Source organism: Spea bombifrons, chromosome 3 (assembly GCF_027358695.1).
Source record: "Spea bombifrons isolate aSpeBom1 chromosome 3, aSpeBom1.2.pri, whole genome shotgun sequence".
NCBI lineage: Eukaryota > Metazoa > Chordata > Amphibia > Anura > Pelobatidae > Spea > Spea bombifrons.
Window position 1 is genome coordinate 80,586,426 of NC_071089.1, and position 25,719 is coordinate 80,612,144.

At 40.5% G+C, this 25,719-nt stretch overlaps 1 protein-coding gene across 1 annotated transcript; it reads left to right on the forward strand.

Moving 5' to 3' along the window:
* The first annotated feature begins 14,956 nt into the window (after positions 1-14,956).
* Positions 14,957-21,291, forward strand: CAMK2N2 (calcium/calmodulin dependent protein kinase II inhibitor 2). Its single transcript, XM_053460665.1, has 2 exons — positions 14,957-15,572; positions 19,356-21,291. Exons 1-2 carry the CDS (start codon positions 15,404-15,406, stop codon positions 19,424-19,426), a joined length of 240 nt encoding a protein of 79 aa, XP_053316640.1. The 5' UTR covers positions 14,957-15,403; the 3' UTR covers positions 19,427-21,291.
* The last annotated feature ends 4,428 nt before the right edge of the window (positions 21,292-25,719 follow it).

Below are 25,719 nucleotides of genomic sequence, written 5' to 3' on the forward strand. Positions count from 1 at the left end.
TTAACTACCAAATAAGAAAAAAAAAATAATACCGAACATGATACAGAAAAAAGTAGGTCAATCACTTCTGCTTTATTTCTCCAGGGCTGTAGCACAAAAGACTCACTTTAAGGGTCCTGAAAATTCCTATAGCAAGTTGTGAATGAGACCTCCTCATAAGCAAGTAAAGTCCAATTAAAACAAATGTTTCCCAGCTTCTTCAGTCTCAAAGGTTCAGGCTTCTATATTAGAGGGGTTCTGAAACATATAACTTCTCCCTAAACTTCCATCACTGTGTCTAGCATGCTGAGCTTTATGGGGCCTCGATGATCACACCTGTAATCGGATACCTGTTTCCTCAGGATAGAAGTTCACCTTTTTCTTGCTGCTATGTGCAGCAAGTGATGGACATGCAGGAGAACCATAGAAGGTGCCTGTGAGGGGATTCTGCTGTGTAATGCAAATCCCACTACAAGGGCTACTGGCTTTTGCAAGGTTCAGTTGTATATCATGGGGGCGATATTGTTAAATTGTGCACATTAGTATGGAGTAGGTTTAAGACCCCTCGTTACACACTTTCACACCCCTAAGTGACAGGAGCCATTTTTATCACATCTTTGTTCACACATGATTTCCCTTTTCCGTGTTTAGTGTACGCACACAAACTATATATTGCTTTCAAGGACAGATATCGCTTTTCTATCTATCACTTTTTTTCTGTCTGTCTATTAGTATGAATTAAACTTCCAGAAATTAGGTCCAATTAATTAAAAAAACAAACAAACTTGATTTATGCTCAACAACATCCCCTGAGTAAAATAATGCCCCACATGCATAGTATTGTAAAATTATATACTACACTATTTTATTTTTATTATTTTTGAACCTTGGAGAGTTTTTTTTTTTATTTTTTTTTTTACCTGGGAATCCTTTTGAGGTAGACCTCAGGGATCTCTCTTGGAACTGGACCCCTTTTGATGTAATGTAATCACTGTAGTTTGTATTAATTTTTTTATATTTATTTTTAAATATTACATTTTTTCTATTTTTTGAAGACGGAGAAACACTGTTTCTCTCTCTTTTCACTCTGATCCTCACTGCTGCTGATCACTGAGTGTCTCATTCTGCAATAATTTGATAAATAGGGAATAGACCATGAAATCGTAATTACAAGACAAAAAATGAAAACAAAAACATTTTTTCGTTAATTACTAAATATAACCAGCCACCGCACAGACATGAAGGTCGCAGGGGTCATGTAAAATGAGATTACCTGACCTCACGGTTAAATGTGAGGCTGCTCAGAGCAGGAGGGAAAGTTGCAGCTGAGGTAAGGGGGGGTGAGTAAGGGAAAGATGTAGAGGGTAAGGAAGAGCGTATGCATGTACGACTATGTAGGTTAGAGTGTATGGTGGTGGAAGTGTGTGTGAGCCTGGACAAGGTTGGCACTCTTAAGCTGTTTGAGGACAAACATGGCAAGCTGTTTGTGCAGTGCACAAAAGAATACAGTGAGGGAATTTCAACATGCATGGGATTGGCATATGGCTTTCCTGAGTCTAAGATGAGACCAAAGACTGATTAAGGTGTAAGTCTTTACATCAAGAAAATTGGCCAGACTATATAACATATGTTTGAACCCATCCCACGCATGCATATACATCTATAAAAGTAAAAATAATACACACACATATTGGTAAACAAACAACTACATAATCTCTAAATAGTCAACCTCAGGGCTATCCTTCTAGGCTCATCCATGACCTTTTTATGTGAATTATGTGAATCTGAGACTGGCTTGACACTTTCAAATATGTAGTTGCATAAAGGTTGGTGGAACATGAGATATGCTGTGATAAAATGCTGTTTAATAACAACAATCATACCCACTCAATTCATAGTCCCCCTCTCAGCGTTCTTTAACACTTGTCTGCCCATAGGCATTAAGAGTTAGGGGAGGGCTGGCATCTTCTGACCCGGGGTACAGGAAAAGCCAAGTGGCCCCTCTGGCCCCTCACTCTCCAGCACTTACGCACATGCACATACTCTCTAACACACAGTTACCCCCTCATACTAACAAACACATACTCCCTCCCACACGTACTTACACATTCATTTTCTTACACACTTACACATACACATTCATGCTCACACACACTTATACATATAAACTCTCACATACATACAGTCATACATACCTCTCCCTTACCCTCTCTCTGTCACTCGCTTGCTCCTTCCCTGCCTTACTCATCCCCTTCCATATGTGAGCAGTGTAGATTTTAATGCATGGTCATGTAACATTGCATTGTGTGACCCCGCTGGGTTCCTATCCAGCAGGGTCAAAAATTAATTACAATGGGCTGGTCCGACCTGGGCCACGCCTTGGGGAATAATTTAGGACCTGCCTTGCCCCCCTGGCCAGCCCACCCTTGATAAGTTTTCATTAGGGCCATATTTATTGATTGCTTTGTACAAAATTATTGGTTCATTGATAGAGATGTAAAATTTCCAGAAATTCTGAAGCCATGGAAAAAAAACAGGAATAAAACACCCCCCCCCCGGGGGACACTGGGAACATGAAATGCAGTTTATATAAAAGTACAGCTTATTCAGTAAATAATAAACTAAATTTGCTTTTTAAAACTTTCTTCTTTGTTGCAAATGGAACAAGGTTTGTATATGTTAAGAACATCTCAACTATACATGAGAACAGGTAACCCCCACTTTCCTTCAAATGCAACAACATGAATGAAGAAACCATCAACACAAAAAAAAACAAAGGATCTCCTCTAATCCTCCTACATGGATTGGACGGGGAGAGCAATCACAATCGGCCAATCAGATTTGCACCTTAGCACCAACTGCAAATGAAAAAGTAAAGTAACTGGCATTTTGTCCCAGTTGGATGTGGACACATTGCATCTATCATAGAGGTCTTCATGTAATATAGTTTGAAAGCCATGTCATAAACATATTATTTAACATTGTAAAAGAAGAATATTCCACACTCCATTTTTTCCCGGAAAAAAACGTTTATTTTTCCATTTTTTTTACCCAGACTTTCCCATCTCTATTCATTGAACGCCGTAATGATGTGTCAAATTATTTTAAAGAGGTTTTCTTAAAACCGTAATACTTGATGTGGCATGAGGACCCTAAAATTACAGGCTAGTAAATTCACTGTTTTTAAAACATAATGAATTTTGTGACGTCATAGCTCATCATGGGAATGAACCCTTAGTATCATCTGTCTGTTTTACTTATCATGTCTGTCTCTCGCTTCATGCCTGATCCCCCTCATTGCCTCGTCTTGCCTCCACCTGTTTTCCCTTCTGCTGTCTGTTACTTCTCTTTGGTTGATGCTCAAACTTGCTGTCATTGCCATTTTTATTCTTTAATTTACCTTCTGTGGTTTTCATGGACCTTGTTTTGCATTTTTTTTCCGTTTTCTGCTATTCTCTAACCATTTATTTATTTTGTTACATACTTTCGGTCTACCACAGGACTTTTCTGTTGCTATATTTCACATATCTCCTCCGGATCTTATGTAAAAGCTTAACGGCACGATGAGAACACCCACATCGTGTCAGGCCAACTGCCAATCAGACAGCCCACGGTGTTCTCACCAACAGAATGTATGATTGCATGTTTCAAGGGAAATCATTCCGCAGCTACCAGTGGGGTCAGTCAGATGTAAGCTTTAATACCGTAAAATATTCTCTGCTACACCTATGCATACAAATGAAACAAACGTACATTTAGATGAAATATTGTCATGTGGAAAAATTACACGCAGTTTGCCAGATGAGTCATCTGAATTCAGACAAATTGTAACCATTTTCATTTCATGTCACTAAGAAGGAACGTGGCATCCTACAGCCACACTTCTTTGTTTGTATATGCAGTTACATTTGGGAGAAAGAATAAACTGGCACATAGGTATAGCTTACTTAACTTACTTAAAGAGACACTCCAACCATTGTATGCACTTTAATGTTTTTGTGTGGTTCTCCATGCATTTTTGGTAGAATACTCCCCAAATGCATTTGTCTCCTTCCTCACCTGTCAGCTTTTTGGCTTGCAGGTGATGAGTTTTGGCCAAACACATCTCATGCTTTAAGTGCCCATGTGATATACGTGATATATACCACTTGCTCAGGAAGGTGTCGAGGGGTCTAATGATTTTGATTTCAAGGAGAGAGCTTTCCTCGACTGGATGCTTGGAAGTAGCCAATCATTGCCACAAAAACAGGACCACAAAAGAGCTGCAGCTTCTATGAAAGTTAAGTGACTTTAATAAATATAAAGTGTTACAGTGATATCCAGTACAATATTGTCTGTTTCCTACTACCCGCAGTGTATAACTTGTAAGCATTTGATCCCAGCAGCTACCTTTTATGTGGATTTAAAATACAGGTTTCTCATAGCAGTTACATTCTGTCGGATATAGCAAGAATTATGTTTTGTGATCATATTGCTTGTAAAGTCGTAAAAATGACATCATATAATTGTCTCTACAATTGTTTCTATGTGTCTAAGATCTGTCTCACTCACACATCGCTATATGAAAATAGTAATGTGTAATATTTGCACCCTTATTAACCCCAAATCAGCCTTTTCAGTGAAGACTAAAATATCTTAACTTGTACAGTTGGAGGAAAGACGAGAGTGATATGATATGACATTTTAAGTACATAAAGGGTTAAACAAAACAAAGAAGAGAAGTATATTTCATAGGAGGTGAAATGTTATGGCAAATGGCACAGTATAAACCTAGAGGGCCATACGCTTTACATGTAAAGAAGTTTAGGTTCACTGAGATGGTGGCATGGGATAGGCATGAGGCTATTCTGAACATACTTTAGCAGCATGGACTATGGGTATATGTTTCTTATCTCTCACAAAAGTTGGTGCTTGACTCTACCCAGGTTCCCTGTTGCTTAACTTTTGTCCAGAGAGGATGGCCTGAACACTTCCCTTGCTGTCTTGTGTAATGTGATGGAAGGGTTGGGTGTGACACAACTTGAGGTTCAGAGTAGAGGACTGCATTGGGAGGTGGGTCCCGCGGGACCTGCCAAAAAACATGCGGGTGGTCTTGCTGGTGCTGCGGGCTGGAGGGCGGTCAGGCACTGTACCTGCGGGTCCCGGTAATCCCGTGCAGTCCCGCAAGGCTGCCTTCACGCTGCTCCCTTACAGTGCTCTGGCGGAGCAATAGAAGAGACACTGTGAGGGAGCAGAGAGAAGGCAGCCTTGCGGAACTGCGCAGGAACTCTGCAGTTCAGGTAAGGAGATGGGCGGGATTGGCCACAAATGTGGCGGGAGCGGGCAGGATTGGCCACAAGTGTGGCGGGAGTGGAACACCCACATTGGAGGAGCGGGCAAAAAATCAGCGGGAGCGGGATTAAAAAAGCTCTCCCGCGCAGGGCTGTAGTTCAGAGACTGATACCCCGAACGTGCAGGGATGGAAATCTGTGCAATCTGTTTCACGTCACTTTACCCCGCAGATTATACCAGCTGCAGTGGGGTTAAGACCCCTTATTATCATATTCTGATTTATATAGCGCTGATTACAGAAATACACAATGACAAAATGAAATAGACGGTGACAGAGGTTGAAGAGGGCCATGTCTGTTAGATCCTCTTGCAAATCTGGAGTTAACCCTATAGGTTCTAAACCAACATGTGAACTTGTGCTGTATTTAATATATAAAGTGACAGTTAAACTAATAAATCTCCCTTTATTATTGTTTTCATATATTTTGTGGAGAATAGAATGAGATACTGTGATGAAGAAGTTACTGGAAAATGGAAGCACAAACCGTACATCTTATTTCTGTTCCTGCACACATGAGATGAGGTGGAGGAGGCAGCGCTTACCTAATGTCTAATGGTGTTAAGCTCCATCGCATCCTATCATCAGCCACAATATTTTCTAATAAGTTAATGCGGTATCAAAGAAGTGAACTTTCAGCCAGTTTTTCCTTAAGTAAAATGGAGATAAAATGTACAGGCATTACAGGGTTAAATTATGGAGGCTAATTTTGATTTTTCATTTTAGACATTCTGGGTTCCTTCTATTTTGGCACTGATTACAGTGTACAGATCCAATTAAATCAATTAATTTGTGTCGTTCTCTCAGTTTAAAGATACATATGATTTAACAACAGCAGAATTTTTTTTAGATATCTCAAGATTAAAAGCTTCCTTAATTCTCGAAATATTATAAACAGAGGAAATATGATTTGTTAAAATACATTTTTCAACAACCTATGGGGGAAAAAATTATCAAAAAATGTAATGCGTTAATAAACATTACAATGAAAAACGAGAGACCAACAGCCATTCAAATGTGAGAAAAAACCCTAAATATATCAATAGATGAACGAGAGTGGTATAAAGTGTTTAACAAAAGTATTAAGGAAGTTCACTCTTTATCCCTGATTGAAACTCAATATAAATTAATAAATAACTGGTATATGGTTCCTACAAAAATTTCTAGAATTTTTCGTACTGAGAATAATAAGTGTTGGAGATGCAAAGAACAGACATATACTTTATATATATTTACATATATGGTGGAATTGTAGTAAAGTAATTACTTTATGGAAGATGGTGATTGAGCTAAGTGAAAAGTGATCTAGGATTCATATGACCTCAATTGAAACACCAACTAAAATGGAATGTGGTATAACTAAAAGTAATGAAACATATCCTTTGAACGGTAAAGTGTAGGAAAACTGGATTGTTAAACTAGAAGCGATTAATCACTTAAGTAATTAATTATTGGTGATTTATTAATGATGAATCATATATATACTCCAGATATATACGTATCGATCGGTTCCGTTTGCTGTATGTGTTTATTCTTTTTGTCTCTGTTTTATGTGTTATTGGTTTATATATTTAATATTCTATTATAAAAAAAATGCTTGCCGTTCATGCATTCCAGCGTGTCTAGCATCCCATAGTTGGCAACTGGCAAATCACAAGCCAAAAGATGTACGAAAACTCAGGCAAGTGATGTGTAATGAATACTGCATGATTTGATTGATAATTAGGTCAGTCAGCTCAGCCTTTCAAACTGTAAGCTAATTTTGGTATGAAACTTATGCAACGTTTTTTTCCGTTATTTATGATAAATCCTCTTTTATCCTCAGACCTGATCTTAAAGGGAAAGTACCAGGAAAGAAATATATATTTTTCTCCCTGAGCATAAAATGCGGTGTTAAATACCATAATGTAGGTTAACATCTCATTTCGTTCCAATAACCTTCCATTATCAGTGGACCTGGAGGATGCCATTGAAACATAGAATTTGACAGCAGATAAGACCCATTCGTTTCTAGTCTGCCTATTTTCCCTGATGTAAAAACTGTAGCCCTTAATCAGTCCTTGGTCTTGTCTTGGATTTAGGATAGCTCAAATTCCCTCACTGTTATTACCCTCTACCACTACTGATAAGAGGCTGTTCCATTTATCACCCTCTAATTGTTGCCAGTCATGTGATGTCTTGGGCAACTTTCCCTGGTCAAACACCACACTGAGATAATGCTTTATGACAATGCTAATGAAGTCAGAGTGTCTGCCAGGTAATGAAACAGTGTCGTCCTATTGTAAACCACATTAAGTATGATAAGGAATCAGGGTTCTGAAAAAAAAAGTTTTTGATCAAAAACAAAAACTTGCACAATATTTTTAATATTAAAATTGTTCTTGGCAAGAGAGGTTTTGGGGGCATTTTAAGTGCAAGGCCATCAATTTAAATTTACCACTATAAAATTTAGAGGAAACTGGTCACATATATGAAGTGGTGGTACGCCTTGCAGCTCGGGGGCCACCCCATCTTGACAGGAAATTTGAAAGTTGCCAGTTAGAAGCTATGGCCATACGATTTGTCTGGGGTTGGCCCCACCGGCGCACCAACATCTGAAAGGCCTATGGAGACAGTGGCCACTTGTGGTTGTGCACCACTGCCACCAGCAGCAGGAAGATAAATATAAATCCCCCATTTGCTATTAAAACCAACTTCAAACACCATGCGATCAAACACATAATGATAGGGAAGGATACTCAGGCGTATCAGGTCCTGGATGTCCTAGGGACTGCATACTGAACCCTCAGAAGGAGAAAGGCTGAATTATCTGGAAGGCTAGTGGCCAGTAAAACCTGGGTTTCCTGTCCCCAATACGGTCCTGTCTCAATGTGCCAGTTCAAAATGTTTAGAAAGGGCCCTTTGGACCTGGAACAGTACAAAGTAACAGGGACAAGTGGTCGCAGGGGTCGCTCCGGGCCCATCGCAGCTGTCCTGTAGTTACACCACTGTCTAATTGTCTTTTCCTGTCCTATCAGCCGAGAGAGAGGAGGTGCCCAGAGGTCATGTTGTCGTGGATAGCCAGGAATGTTTTTTTGTATATGTATTACAAGATCTAGAGTTTGCTCTGGCAGTTACTGTACATATGTGCAAAGTATACAAATTTGTTGCAATGTTTAAGTACAGGGTGGCTGCATAGGTATGACTAAAAATGTGAACCTAGAACATTCTCAGATGTAATATGGAGGCCGTAGATCTGGATTTTTTTTCTTAAGTGTTACACTTATGGATAATTATCAGAATCCAGTTGAAGCGAGAGAGGAGAAATATATTTTTTTCTTGTTCTAGTCTTTGAAATATTAAAGCATTAAAAAGGGGGACATTGCTTGCACGCTAATGACTGATGGCTTTAATACCTTACAGCACATAAGCGTTACATCACAGAGGTGACTACAGTAACTCCGTGGTGAACCAAATCCTCATCAATCCCATCCAGCTCAGCCCTCCCTTTTCTCCGATTTTATGCAGTTAGATCTTAGCTGGGAAAGTTTTGCTGTTTCCATGGTGATCTGGGACTGATCTGAGAGTGAGATGGAGATTGTCATGGAAACAGGCGGCAGAGATTCGTCCTGCACACCCTTCCCCCAAACAGTGTTACACTGCTACTCCACACACTGTTTCACACTGCCACCCCCACACACAAATAGTGTCAACTTGCCAATACCATACTGCTGCCTCCTCTTTACAGAGGGACACACTGCCTCTTACCAATATGTCACAGTGTATGTTACAATATCACAAAAAGTCCCCCTTACATCTTGTGTTTTATACCAACTTATATAAAATGATGCATCAAGTTTCCTCTTGCTTAACACACTTGCTTAAGCCATGTCGTTCGTCTGAAGCGAGACTTCACAAACGCTTGTCTCGCTATCACAATGTGGGGCTAGTACCGAGTGGGCTGGTGGAAAGAAAGACCGTGTCAGATTATCACTGACTGCCACCTAGGTTCTGCACCTTTTTATGGTTAAAGTGTACTTGGGTAAGTTACAAGTAATCAACCAACATGTACTGGAGCTTTCAATACTGGCAAAAGTCACGGTTGTAACAGCAACAGTCTGCTATAGGTACAGGTTGCCAAGTTAAAAAAATCTCTATCAAAAATTCAGTTCTGTATACAGTAATGTAGGTTATTATTGACAAAATGGTTTTATCTCACTTTGTTGCCACAGACTTTCTTTATCTGCAAACATGAGGCTGCCATATTTGTCATTCGTGTGATATGTTGGGTGACTTTTCCTGCTCAAAAACATCACATTGAATTTATGGCAGTGCCAACTGGGTGATTAACACCAAGCCATTCTATTGTTTACCAGAGGCAGTATGAAAAGGAGTCAGGGTATTTTTCTAGTAGATTGGGTTCAGATAATAATAAAAAAAAAGCCAGAACACAAACCTGTAGCTGCTTGAAAACACCTACAACTTGCTAAGGGATAATTACAACCTTTTAAAGATGCTACGTATTCAGCAGTTTGGTGGCGAGGTGGGATGGTTTTTTTGTCTACGATGTCTCCTTGAAGATTTCAGTGGTTCCATTGTTATGGAAGTGGATCAAGAAGATCCAGTCATCATAAAAGAAGGCAGTCCCCAAAAAAAGAATTCTGGGGACTTAGTAGTCCATTGTGGCTCTTCAAGGAAGAGCTTTGCACAAGGATCCCACACTTATGTTTTCCTCTCGGGCTTCCATTGAAAAAGTTAATAACCAGCTCATGCTAGCCTGCAGTATGTGGCATAAATAAATTTACAGGGGGAAGGCAATTGATATACAGGGACATATTATGTATGTGCTCAATCCTAATTTCCTGAGCAGCAACAAATGACAAGAAAGATAGACTTAAATATATCATTTTAGAAACCAAACATAGCTCAGGGATTTAGATGAGGTCCGTAAGGCATTTCAAATTGTTTATTTTTACATGACTGTTCCTTTTTTGTAGCTGTTGAAGTCCCCAGTTTCCTACTTCTCTGCAGAGTGCTTCTACACGTGGGGCCTACCTCACACGTGACATGACACGCTAGCCTTTGGCGCACGTGACTATGTGCCCTGAAGCCTGGGCACTTGAACGCACTTGCCTAAAAGACTCCACTGTGCCGCCTGGTAAAAGAAGATACTAAGCATGTAAACAAATAGCATTTCTACCAGATAATCGGATGGTTTATTATGTAGAATATTTTTTTCATTTTATTGGCTAAACTAAAACAGCTATGTGTTAATACATCTTATTGGATTCCAGTTATTGCGTTTTCTTCTCGTTTTCCCTTAAACATTTTAATTTCCTTATTTCACTCTTATCTGTTCTATTTTCAAAAATCTCTCCCCTCCTTTCTCACCTACCCTAGTGTCATTCCACCCCTCTCACTCTTCTACCTTCTCACTACACCCACGCTCTCCTTACTGTTTCTGTACTCGTCCCTGTCCTCCATATCTCGTCTCGTTTTTTTAATCATGGTTTTATTTTCCTAGTGCTTCTTTTATCTGTACCATCCATTCCTGAATTATTAACTGTAACCCCCAGGCTGTGAATTCCTACATCATATGCACCAAAAATACCACCTCCTTTACAATAACAAAGATGTGCTCACCACGATGAAGCATGTCAGAGAAATAGATCTATAGATCTAATACGTCAATTGTATAATTGCTATAAATTAATTATGTTGGAAGTGGATAGACACGTATTGAGAGACAGCGAGCGTCTTCATTTTGACATATACTTCCAAATGCCCTCTGCATTATAAGCATCCTCTGCAGTGTGTTCATGCCACAGTAGAGGGGTGGGGGATGAAGGGAAGACAGGGAGGGAGATACTATATGGAAAGGGAGGAAAGAGAGACACAGTGTGGGGGAGGGAGGACAGAGTTGCAGCTCTGTGATCACATAATTAGCGAAAAACGTTCTCCAAGAAAGGTGCACGGAACGTGCTTCTTTATACAACTGCAAGTCACACAATGCGGGAGACGTATGGTGACGCACACAGAGAATGCCATACAGACCCAGTGACACACATGCATGTACAATGTTACAGACACAGTGACACATGCAGTTACAGACGCAATGACACAAATTCACATACAGTGTTACAGACACAGTGAGAAACATGCAGATGCTTAATACGCACCCAGTGACACACATGCATCTATCATGTTACACAGAGTTTAGCTTCCCATAGGGGAGCATAATGCTCACATTTATAAAGTACTGATTTTTAACACATTGATCAATTACAAAAAAGATTATAATAATTAAAAACATACCAAAGTATAGGTTCAGTCTGAAGAAATGCGTGCATTAGTATGTGTGGATAGATAAGCCTTGTTAGAATGGGACTAATCCCTCTTACCCTACTGCTTGTTTTTCTCAATGAATGACATTAAGTTAAGGTTGTCTGCTTTCAGCATAAAGAGTTCTCGTAATCACTTGGTCAAATAGCTCTGATGATTGATATATCCCAGCATAGGCAGACAAGCCCAGGCCGGCAGGTCCAGGGAAGGGACATTCCTACTGGTACAAAAATGGTGGCGGGGGCATCTTTGCCCAAAACAGCTTGTCTGTTCCCCAAACCACTTGTCTGTGCCATCTGTGTCCCCAAAACAGCTTGTCAGTGCCCTCAAACAGGTTGCCTGTGCCAACTTTTCCCCGAACAGCTTGTCAGTGCCCCTAAACAGCTTGTCTGTGCCATATTTTCAACCAAACAGCTTGTCAGTGCACCCAAACACCTTGTCTGTCCCATCCTTGCCACCAAACAGCCTACCTGTGCCATCTTTGATGCCAAACAGCTTGTCAGTGTCACCATATAGCCTGTCAGTGCCATCCCAGTCCCCAAACAGCTTGACAGTGTCCCCAAACAGCTTGTCAGTGCCATCTATTTTCCAAAACAGCTTGTCAGTGCCCCCAATCAGCCTACCTGCTTCATATTTGTCCCAACCCATCTTTAGCCCTACTCCAGCACAAATAAACACTAAAAGAACAGCAAGAGTTGGCAGTTATGCATTATGTAGAGCAACCCTACATGACCATTCATAATGCATACTGAATTAAGGGAATTAATTGCACAACTCCCTGCCTACTACTAGTTTAGTGAATAAACCCCAATGTAATCTTGGAAGTCCCTGTCTGGTGCCCTGTCTGTTCTTAGAGGTCATACCAGGACACTTCTCTTTTATTACAGCCCAGTGTGTTGTTATGAGTTTCTCTTTTTTAGTTTTATTCCCTGCAGTATGACTATCACACTTTTTGACAGAGCACCATGTACATAAATACAAAAGACATAATAGCTTAAGAGTAACTGTGTGAGCTACTTCACACCTGAACATATTTGCACAATGAGAAAAAAATAGAGAAAAAATGAAACACTCACTCAATGCTAATTGAAAACAAGAAAGCAGCAACACATAAAAGCAATGTAGACAGATCATGGAGAAAATGGTAAAGTTTAACAGCATGGGACACTTACACATTCATGTACATAACAAATATACAGACTGAGACACACAATGTTACAGGCATTATATGTAGTGGCAAAGTTTGAAAGGATGAATATTATATATGTGCTTATAACCTTCTTTGCCACTTTTTCATTGTCTTTCTTTACTTACTATATAGTCCATTTATCATATAGGACAATTTGGTTTCAGGTATTGCATAGCATTATAGCTTGCTGCTTGTAACATATGGGATAAGGGCAAGGCTAGAAAGCAAACCATTTTTTGAAATTTCAATAATTATCTTTAATTCAGTGCAAAGCATTGGTAGTCAGTGACTTTCCTACAAAAAAATTAGAAGTATTAATATGCATGTCCAGACCAGATGGTTCTGAAAGTGTCTGTGTTTTAAACAAGTTTGTCACTAGACAAGCAGGACCCTCAGAATGGTGGGCGATTGGTGCACCTGTACTCGTGTAATTGGGGTCTGGAAAAACAGTGATTTCAGTACTTGAGGACAATGCTGATTTTCTAAAAGAAAAGGCACCAGATTAGCAGATTTATTGTGTGGAGGTAGTTCCTCACGTACTCACTGGTCTCACATGTGCAGTGACATCTGATGCATGCTAAGAAGCCCACATACATCTTTAGTTGAAGACATTCATGAGATTTAAGCACATTCAGGTTTTCCCTATGAGGAACTGAGTCGGCCATAAAAGGTTGTGAGCTTGACATAGCCCTGCTGAAGAATTTCCTTGCTTGAGGTCAAGATTTTCCATATTTAATGTTGTTTTCAATGATGCCTTTTGCTACTAGGATAACAACGTTCTAAAAATGTTATAACCTCCACAATGCAAAATGCATTTGTAGTGTAAGGGGGAGGTAAGGGGACTCCTGGGATCTCAAGCCCTGGCAGTGTAAAGAGGCATCAAGATTGTAAATAAGTGAAAACATTCTATACTTCCAGTTTTACACAAGCGCCCTACGTTTTTGGTTTTGGATTTCCAGTGTAAAGAGGCGGTAAGAAGATTTGCAACCAGTCGTCTGAGATCTCTTTTCTCCTGTACCTGTAATGTAATGACCTCATAGCCTGATAAGTATGTATATGGGGATTGGCATTAATACAGCAGGGAAAGCAATATCTATGCCAAATGAAGCGTGGCTCTTACACTTACTGCATGTGTCAACAGGTATATGTGTGATGGGGTATATATCTGGATGTCCTTTAAGCCCCATAGCTATGAATGCTGCTATTACTTACCTTACTATAAGTACCCTAATGAAAAATTAGGTATCTTGGTTAATCCCATATTTTACCTGGATAGGATGGCGATGGGCTGGGGCTATTATATATGAATTCAAGTTTTAAACTAAGTATTGGTGGAAAAGAATGAAACATAGTTTTAAACTTTAGCAAATCGGACCTCTTATGGCACTCAGGTTACCAGGTTTATTTGGGAACGGGGCATGGAAGATATGTCATTTAATGAATTAATCCCATTGTGACCTGGCGCAAGAGGCAATGCTGATAATGAATATTGACGAAATGATTCCGTTATCATGTGTTCGTCTTCTTTTTTGGGATATCACCACAAAAAAAGGCTGTTGACTGAATGTGTACCGAGGCACTCTGCTCTTTTGGACCCCTTGTTATATGTCTCAGTCCCATCCCTAACAATGCTGTCCATTATAAATGACATCTACTGATGGCGTATCCCGCTCGCCCCACTGCTGTCAGCCCCTTCATGGTAACATAGATTATCGCAGCACACTGTAGCACCGTTTAGCCTATTTGTACCATATGAGTCCAGCAGCAATGACATTAAATCACAACATGTGACGCACATGATAAGTGAACCTGATGCGTGGGTTATCCTAACATACATTGCCTTTAACACTAAAGCTGAGACAAACAGCCACGGACGAGCTTTATTCTATGATGTACGCCTAGGGGCACCTACTCCAGGGCTTCTTCCCCTCTCCCCCCAAATCCTGCAGGGGGGGCTCAGTCTACTCCCTGGGAGCTTCCCCTACCCTCTGTGTATCCTCTTCTCCTTAGGATATTCCCCTGGCTAACCACGGCTAACGGGTCTTCCCTCCTCCCCCTCCACAGGATTCCGCCCTCTTGCTTCTGTTCTCTTGGGCTCGTTTCCGTGAAGTTGATTCCTTGTTTTGCTGCAGTGTCATTGTTATTCCGCACTCGCCTCCTGACGTCACGGCTCCCCCCTGCTCACATGACGTCACCCAGGCACTGCTTCATCTTATGATGTAGGATCTTTCGGCTTCTCCTCAGACATCTCAAAAGAAGCTGGGAGCCCAGACCCACCGAACGCTACACACAGGAGCCCAGGACGTTCCCATCACAGGACTCCTAACCATCAACCCCTGCCGGATCCACTGATCTGCCCTGTACCAGGCTCCAAATTAACCCCCCTGCAAGCTCTAGCATCATCAGAGGCGGAACCCCCAAAATTGCTCACTGCAAAACCCCCGTCCACAGCACGTTCCGAACTACCCCCTCCAGTGCGCAGATCTCCTTCAGTAGCCACCGTCTGCTGATCTGTACCCCGTAGGATTCCCCGGGCGATCACGTCGGATTTCCTTACAGCCCCCTTTCATTGTGGTGCTGCCAACATGTCTGAAATCCTACCCTACAGCGAAGATAAGATGGGGCACTACGGCTCCGACACAGAGGTGGGGCAAATATCATTCAGCTGCCGCCTGCAGGATACCAGCTCCTTCTTTGGGGCAAATCAACAGAAGAGACCCCCGAAGCTGGGGCAAATCGGGAGAGCTAAAAGAGGTAAGGGGCTGTCGGGTATTCAAGTTATAGGGTTCGTGTAACTACAGTAGGTGCCTTCCCCCTTATCACCCCATCATTTACACCCCAGCATGTGCCCTCTCACTGCCCCTTTAATAATCCATAATCCCAGACATCTATTATTTATACCCTCCTTTTTATCCCTTTTGCCTCTAAACTACCCCATTCTACCCCTTTATTCTGCACATCATCCTACCCCCTCTCTCCATCCCCCATTTCCCTGTCTAAGACCCCTCCCTTCCTTCACCCCTCTTCTTTAATTCCCCTCCATCTCCCATCTCTCCCTTCTCTCCATGTCTTCCTCACCTGGGATGTAAATTGGGTTTTTCTGCGTCTGACTCATTTGCTTGTTTTCCTGGCATAGTCTTCCTTCCATTAAATGGGGTGCCTGGCATGTCTTTTCGGGGTTCTCCCTGCCTTTGCTGTAGGCTCATTGCCTTTACATTAGGTACTGATCATGTAAACGATGAGTAATTCGGGTCAGCGTAGCACACAGGTATGTCACGGGTAAATTCACATTATTCCATGTTCTTTCCAAAGAGAAAGGGGGTGGTTTGGGCAGCTTTGTTTTTAGCTGCCAGTCAGTATACATACGAAACGTGTATAGCATTACATACATGATTGTAGTGTATACAGGTTGTACGATGTCACACGGCTTCATACAATTGTACATGCACAGGTGTATATACAGTCATCTAGATACCCATATATAAAGAGCTTATAGGTGAAAACATACATTTAACACTTGCTGTTCACATTAATAAACTAACTAACATTATATATATATATATATATATATATATAAATGGATTCAGACGAATCATGTAAAATAGACATATTATTATTATTATTACATTTATTTATTTAGCGCCAGCAGATTCCATAGCGCTTTACAATCAGAGCCGTAAGATAAATGAAAGTCACGTAACATTATTATAACACAGTATTTACCGGTCTAGTTACAAGAACAATATTCAGAATAGCATCACTGGCATTTATATATGTTTTATATATATCATATTGAGAGATGGAAATACTCAGTCGGTTACAGTGATGCACAGGTGTATGTTTAGGGATGTGAAGAGAGAGGCAGGTGGTATCCACACATGTCATGTTATGGCACTCTAATGCCAAGTGCTATGATTAGCGAGATAAATTGGTACCCGGGTCAACAGGTACTACTTGTAATTGAGATCATCTACACTAGTATTCACACAGCAATCTTTACATACGCGAGTGGTGTAAACGTTTACGTAGATACATACACACTGACAAACCTGCATACGCACTTAATGACACACTGCGGTAAGACGATCATACAAGAGACACTAATAGTTATAGAAACAATTGTTAAAACCATAGTCAACATCTCAGCGTGAATATATATACACTCCAATACATAAGCACACACACACATATATATGTATATATATATAAACACACACATTATATATATATATATACACACACATATACACACAGACATTATATATATATATATATACACACATATACACACAGACATTATATATATATATATATATATATATATACACAGACATCTTTATAGTTAGGTATCCAACAAACGCTAGCATCCAGATAATGGTTTTTAGCGGTATTTATCTACGTGTGTATCTAGATAACCGCATACACGTGTATTCATATTTGTAAGCAAATGCACATGACTTTAGACGTATTGGTGCTGGGATAAACAAGATGTTCATAAAAATCCCTAAACATCAGGGAAGGACAAAAAGCCCAGGGGGCAAGTCTTTTAAAATGCCCCGGATAATAAAACACACACTCACTGCTCACTAGCTAATCCTGCCCACTCATTTACAGTCGGAGAGCACATAAAGGATCCAGTAACCATGCAAATCTTACTTTCAAGCCCCCTTTCACTTTGGGCATCCTGTTGGCTATATTTGGAATTGCAAGTAAAACATAAAATGCTTAAGACGGTGGCCCAATTTCTGTTGTGCCCACTTTTTCCGGTGTTCCCCTAATAAACATATTAACATATACTATATAAATAACCGAATAGATAAGCAGCCTGCTGGGTATTAATAACAGAGAAATGCTCATTTGTTTACATACATAGTTATTTCTCTATACACAGAGAGGTGTACTAGTAAAAACAAGAATCTATACATGCAAGTATATGCATACACACACTGGACATATATACATTTCAGGCACTACAGAGTAATGTATTGTTATGAAGATATATATAGGGCCACACACATAGATATATACATATATATGATATACATATATACATATGATAATACAGGTGAACACTGTACCCCGACTGTACCCCGACCCTGCATGTATGTCTATAGGAGCCATATACAGCCACACTATGCAATGCAAGAGATGCCTGTTGATATAGATCGAGTATCCACATACACAGAGGTTTAGCTATAGGTGTGCCAAAGCATACATGTATACACCATAGAATAGATACCCTAAACCTGTAGATATAAATGGCACACTGCTGCAGCTGTGCACGGCATATACAGGTGGAATATAACCCTTTACTAGGGGCTCGGAATAAAATGCAGTGGTCCAGTGCTTTACATGTCAGTAGTGAGTATGTGCTCCTCAGCCTCCCTCTCTGCCCTTAGTCTCTTAAATTGTCCTACGTCCCTATATTTCCATTGGGGCGAATCCGATCAATGCACTTTTGTTGCCATTCAGTAGGTTCCCTTTTATTCACCAAAATCCGCAACACAATCATTACACATAGGTCTATACTTTCAGAGCATGTAATGGAATTAGCCGCATTGTTGAGCATCAGTGCTATAGACCCCTAGCAAATGGGTTTTTTCCACCAAAAGTACTTCCAGCTCTGTAAAAGGCTGAGTGCCAGATTGGGTAAGCATTGGAATAGCCTATTAGTAAAGTTGACAGCAGTTAACAGTAAATCCGAAGCAGCACAGTGCTGCAGACAGGCACGGTGACTCAGCCATCACACTCATCATACACTCCACTCACGCTGATCATGCATTGAACATGTCAGGTGCAGCAGACGCGCATACACACAAAGCAGGGAGCTGCCCGTTCACACACATGGCAGGGAGCTGCCCATTCACACACACATGGCGTGGAGCTGCCCATTCACACTCAAGGCAGGGACTGCCCGTTCACACACATGGCATGGAGCTGCCCATTCACACACATCGAAGGGAGCTGCCCATTCACACACATGGCATGGAGCTGCCCGTTCACACACATGGCAGGGAGCTGCCCATTCACATGCATGGCAGAAAAGCTATGGAGCTGTCCAGGGTCCTGTTGAGGGACTCGTGGCAGGGCAATTTAAAGGAGGGATGGGACTGCGTATCCTGCTGTGGGATTAGTGACAGACCCACACAGACATGCTTTGGCTTTATTCCAAAATGGAGTTTAGACATTGCTGCTCATTGTCTTGTATGTCTCTCCTTGCTGGCTCAGTCCTAGGTGCTGATCTCCACAGATCTTTGCATTTTGTGCCATTTCACCATACTTTACATGAAACGTGTCTGTGATATTGGTCATGACACTTGTAGTGCAGCATTTTATGCCAGCTCATATATGCAGACTGAGGTACATTAGTTGCTATCTCCTGAAACAAATCTCCTCATTCTCTCGCATCTCCCCCATTCCATTTTGCGTTCCTCTCCCTTTGCTCTGTTCTCCACATTTCACGATCACTCGTAAATTCTCCCCGCAGTCGCTTCTCTAGCCTCCTGACTCGAACCCCATGTTTCTCCCTCTCCTCAGTTGTTATTGAAGATGACAGAATAGACGAGGTGCTGAAGGGGGTGTCGGACAAGTCTCCCACCGGAGTATAAGGCGGATGTGTTTGCTCTCCAGCGCTCACTATCCTCCCCGATTTGTAAGCACTTTTGGCTGTGCATGTTTGTGGACACGGAGAAGAAGGAAAGGCTTTGAGGCTGCTGGCAAATCTCCACCCTCCACCTTGATCCAGACCCTCTGCAGGTCTCCTGACGGTGCCATCCGGCTCACCACTCCACTAAGTCCCGGTCTATGACCTCCACTGTGGAGACGTCCATTTCAGCACCATCCTTTTATCCCTCGTCACTGTCCCCCACTCTGGGGCTCTGGGGGTAGTGATGAGTTTCAGTTCATGTTAAAGCCAACCCCAGAAAGTAGGGGCTGCTGATCTTGTCAGCTTCTACCTGTGTGCCAAGAAGGTGCTTGTAGACTGGAGCACCATGGAGTTTGTGTCTGTCACCTCCAACCCTTGCCAGGTGCTGCCTCCTCCTCCTGACTCACAGTGTACACCCCAAGGGGCTGTAGGTTGCTAGTTGCACTTTATTTGGACATTGACCTGTGTCTAGTCAGTACTAATCTATTGTTGTATGGACTCATGAGTTGCCCACATTGCCAATGTATTAGAAAAATACATGTATGTGTGTGTGTATATATATATACATATATCTCTATATATATATACACACACACATATACACGCACACACACACACAAATATTTATACTAAAATATAGAGTCTGAATTGAATTGAACAACCTCATCATGTCCATCAAACTAGCATCTCCCGAGCTCCAGAACAATATGTGACTGACTGCACAAATGTCCCCATCTTCATCTTTCCCACACGTTCCAGATACCAGCAGGTCGGAAGCAGAGCAGCTGGAGGGCGCAGAGCAGGCACAGGCTGTCCCTTTGCTGTCCAAACCCAAGCAAGACAACAACAAAAAAAGACTTTATTTGCACCATCTCTTGCATGAGCTTCCGAATTTCACCCTGGATTCCACACTTTCTTCCCGCACGTTCCTTTTTAAGAGGACCCCTTACATTTGTATTTTTATAAACAGATCTTTGTTATTAATATGAATTCAGATATATGCTTTTGACTGTGCAAACATGACGTCAGAGATACAGCCGCCTGCTGGACGCAGAATAAAGTGTCAGCTGGCTGGATGCCACCAAAGGGCAGTCCCCAAGGGAGGTGCCCTCACCAAGTGTTTACAGAACGTGCTTGAACCACTTACCATGAATGTGACCCCTTATAGATTGTCACAACTGCCACTGGCACCCATACCACCAATCCATTCCACGCTGGCACGTATTACACAACAGATGCTTGTTCTGCACATTATTTCGCCACCCTACAGATGCCTGGCACAGTATAGTATAGTGTAAGTGTATACCTATATGCATTGCTCTATATGCTTCTATAGTATTATATATATATATAATTCATTCGCTAGCTTTATTTTTTAAAAAGCTATGTAGGCAATTATGTAGTTTATGGGCATCTTTAAGCAACCGTTTTCTTTGTATATATCAGATTAATTTTATATTTTGTTTTCAGTATCAGAGAGAGAGAGAAATGATATTTGCACATGTAGGTGTCCATTTACCTTGCTTTTACCTGCATATTTTGTATATATTTTTACTCCAGTGCTTCGTTGTAATTATTATATATATATTTACACATATATAGTTATTCATAGAGCTATACAAATATATGTATAGAAGTAATGATTTATAATGTGAACAGACTCTGCATAGGTCACCAGCATTTGTACATTTTGGAATAACATTGGCACCATCCTCTTGACCTGCACATAAGCATGGAGAATTAGTGGTTATTCCAATCGCTGCTTGGCACTTGGTGAGGGTGTATATGTCCCAGGCCCTGGTAATAGCACCTCCATTCTCTAGCTCCGGTTGATGGTGAGATTTGAGAAGCTGGTGTTCCATGTAAGCCAGAACCTGGGATATATGTGTCACGGTTTGCACCCAAGGGCTGGTGCCAGGAATACACTCTGTCTCGGAATGTGACATAACAGCTGTTAACCGCCTCTTTTATGGGACGCAATAGTTGTGTTTTTAATTTTGTACTTTTCTTTTTTGAAAAGCTTCTTGAATCCTCTGCATGGACTTATGGTTCAACAATAATAACACCAATAATAATAATAATAATAATAATAATACACCATTTTCTGATTTAATAAGGCAACGCTGTGCCATCCTGAGAATGACTCATTGTACATTATTACCATTCCAATTGTATTTGGTGACTAAATAAATAAAACGAATAATCACCAGTGGGGGGTGAAAATTCTTGTTTATTTACTGCGAAATGCGAGTTCCATTTATCTTCTTGGTTGGAAAACACCAGTTTCTATGGCCATGGGCAGAGTAAGTTGTGTGTGTGTGTATGCAAGTTGCATGAATATTTGCAACATTTCAGGTGTGTTCAGACCGACATTCTAAAACACTGACAATGTACTCAACAGAGAAGCTTCGGAATAGCCGGCGAATGTTAAAGACTAAGAAAGTTGAATTAATATTATTTACATACAATTTGCCACTTTTCTGAAATATATTTTGCAGTTCTATATACTAAAACCCATGTAATTGTGCATACAGATTAAAAATTAGATACAGATATAAATTGGAAACCCATTTAATGTGTATACCATAGAGCAGGCATGTTATCTTCCTGTTCTCATGAGCTACATTTTAAGATATCATTCCCCACGCTTATTGTTGATTGGCTAATGCTGCCTTAGTAATGGTGGGGTGAGAAGAAGAGAGATCCGCCACGCTTCTCGTTTAGCCACAACTGCTCTACACAATACTTTGGAGCTTACTTGGTCTCATAAGAGACAGCGCCCTGATTGATAAGTGTTTTCTAACCAGGGACGTCAACAGGGTTGGGAAAAAACTTCTGAAACCAATCCAGAGGAGGAATGACCCTGAAGGATTCAGATGACAGGCAGAAAGGGGTGAAAGGAGTGGATGGATCTACTTATGGATATTACAGATTACGTTTTTAACGAAGTAATTGTTTTCAAGAGTTGTAAGAGGCATATTTGTTTTGCAATCCATCTTTCCTAAACCTCAAAAGGTATATCATAACAGAGATTGCTGCATGAGCACAGGTGGATTGAACCAAATTGACTTACCGATTAATCGATCACTTGAAGATAATTTTTTTTTTTGTATTTAATGCACATTAAAGAAAGCACCGCCATTTTTTACAGTTTCACACTGAGTGATATTCAACTCCACCACTGCCAAACATATAAACGTATGTAATTAAACCAGAAAAAAAAAACTTGGGGTACAACATTGATGCTTAATTTCTGACACCTTAAATGTGACAAAATCTTTGAGAATAGTTTACAAAAGGGTGGTTTAAATGAGCGTTGAGTGCATTACATTAAGTTCATGGTTTTTCTTTATTAATGTCCTTGCAATTATCACACCATATACAGATTGGTAATACATGATATCTTCACAGTGAACACAAAGGTGACAACCCACGGCACCAGGGATTATCTACTCTTTTATAGCAGCATTAAACATTACAATTTCAAATAGAATGATATTATTCATACATTATCTTTTAATTTATTTTTCTATTCTCAAAAACAAAAAAAACCATCCTTTGGCAGTTAAGAATGTTATAAAGCTTAATTAAGCAGATTTAAGATAAAGCTCCAGATTGTCATATATTATAATCAGGAATCTACAGATATGCTCTAGAAATATCTCTAGAAACCTTTCACAACGAGTCCCGAATACAGCACCAAAGTATTGCTCTTTGCCATAAAACGGAACAGCTATAAGTGGCATTTGGCATCGCTGAATTACAGCGGGAGGAAGAAAATAAGGCAACCTCTTTGTGAAGGCAAATATTGCTTCATATAAAAGGAGTCTTATGAATTCTAAATATTTGATTTAAATAGGATCCATCATTTTCACAAATCCTACATTTTACTGTTCAGAAGGCTCAAGCCTACGCAAATTTGTTTGCAGATGAAAATTAAAACATAAAACGTCCCTGGCTTCGGTATGATCATTCATCTACTAAGGAAGCTCATTGGAACCGACAGCCATAGAATGGTGACGGAGGAGAAGAAAGGGAAGGTCAGAGGAGATGGAGTAATAAACACCGATGTTACCAGCAACTGCCACTGAACACAAAAGCAGCAAACTTAATGATGAGAACACTATGAAGTGGGCTATATTCCCCTTAAGCATAACATACAGTGCTGTATACAGTAATATAGACAATACCTGGTTGTATATCATTTTGTTTGAATAAACATTTTCACAGTGGACGTGGACTGTGAGAACAGAGCTAGAAACGGATAACATGCTGCTGCCTGAAAACATTACACAAGAACCAAGAAAAAAAGCACAATTTATAAAAACAAACATACTAATAATAAAAAATGGTGAATGTTTTAATTTAAGCAATATATCAATGTGTACATTAAATGCATACGATGGGAGCCGCAGTCTTAAGTTCTTGTTCTCATGATTTTTCTATGAATATTTTTCCCATACAATCATTCCTCACACTCTGAATGGGAAGTCTCATGGAATTACAGTTTTCCTCATTGAGCATTAAACACAGAGCTCTATCTTATTTCATTTTGCTTTAATTTGCCGATCTTGAGGCTGCCATTGTTGCCAGTCATGATATTTCGGGTGACTTTCCCTGCTTAAACACTGCATGGCGCCAATTCTTCATAGCAATGCTAATGAAGTGTTCTTGTAAGACGAAATATTTTCCACTCACGAGTCATAGTTTCAGGCTGGGTGATTAAGGCTGAATAATTCTATGGTTTACCACAATGTCGTCCCCGTAGACTGGGATAATATAATAGAGCTAGAACACATACAAATCTCTAATACGCAGCAAAAAAATTAAGGTTACATGTTAAAACATGCTACCTCCCACTGCTTTACATTAACCCCCCCCCAAAAAAAAAAAGTCCAAGCAGACAGTTTTAATGAATTTGTAGTTATGCTAAACATTTCATATATTGAATAGCAAAGTGCAGAGTAGTAACTACAGAGGTGAACAGGTGTGGACGCTAAATTCTGCTACGCAATACGATATACAGCAACACCTTACAGAACATCCTCCCATCGCTACACCCACACAGACACTCACCCTTGCCATTCAAGAGCGATTATGTAATAACTCAGCTGCAAGACATAAATAGCATCAGTATTTAATAGCTTAAATAGAATGTCTGCTGCTCCCTGCAGAGGAATACATCCGAGACTGCAAACCATTATTGCACCCAATATCCCAGGGGCAGAGAATGCACTTAAAGGATACAGAAAAGAAGATAAGAAGCCTGATTTCATTACTTACAGAATATGTGTTTGATGGGGTTATGAGTGAAGTATTTTTTATCTTTTTAAAATATATTTCCAATTAGGCGTCTAAACCGATGCAAAGCGAAATGTGTGAAAGATGATGCACATAGGGTGCAAATAATAGACGCTATGCATGCATTGCATGGAAACACAAGCAGGGATATCTGGAATAATGTTATATCCAATGAGATCCCCGACTTTAAATATGCAGGATTTTCTGTCACAGCACAGACCATAGGACAACTAATAAAGTGACAAATACACTTAGAACAGCTTCTGCTAGATACTACTTTTGCAAGTAAAATTGCATAAAAACACATTAACTTTCTTAGAACAAATTCAAGAACTGCCTGTATCACCCTAATAGTATCCGGGGTGCGAGTATCATTTAATTTACCGTCTCAAAGCATTCCATGCACCAGAACGCAGTGACTGCACACACCAACCCAGCTGGAGAATTGTACACGCTAAGGCAACCATTTTTAAATCTCACGTGAATCGTTCGGGAAAGTCAAATGCGGATGAATCAGACGTTTCCACAATGCAGAGATGGGCAGAAGGCAGATTCACGCAGGAGGTGTGCTATACTACTTTCACCTTGGAATACTGAAGAGATCTTTAAGGCAGTTTCGTATTGTTCACTTTCGCGGAATGATTAAGCAAACCGACACGCAATGTCTACCCAGCATCATTAGCTCTCCCGTGCTGTTTAGCCGAGTTTGTATATTAGTCTTTAGAAGCACAGTAAGCGTAAGCAAAATGTTCCACGAGAGCCCTCAAGGTGTGCATATTTCTGCGCGTTTGGGGGTTTTCTACAGTTTACTGAGGAATGCACAGCTGTAAGGTACTGTTACGATGACAACCTGTGGAGTGTGAGATTGTGCCCGCCAGTAAAACTAAAATTAGGTGGTCCTTCTTTGCACCATTCCACAGCCAAGTTTATGCCCTAATTCTATGCAATAACTCC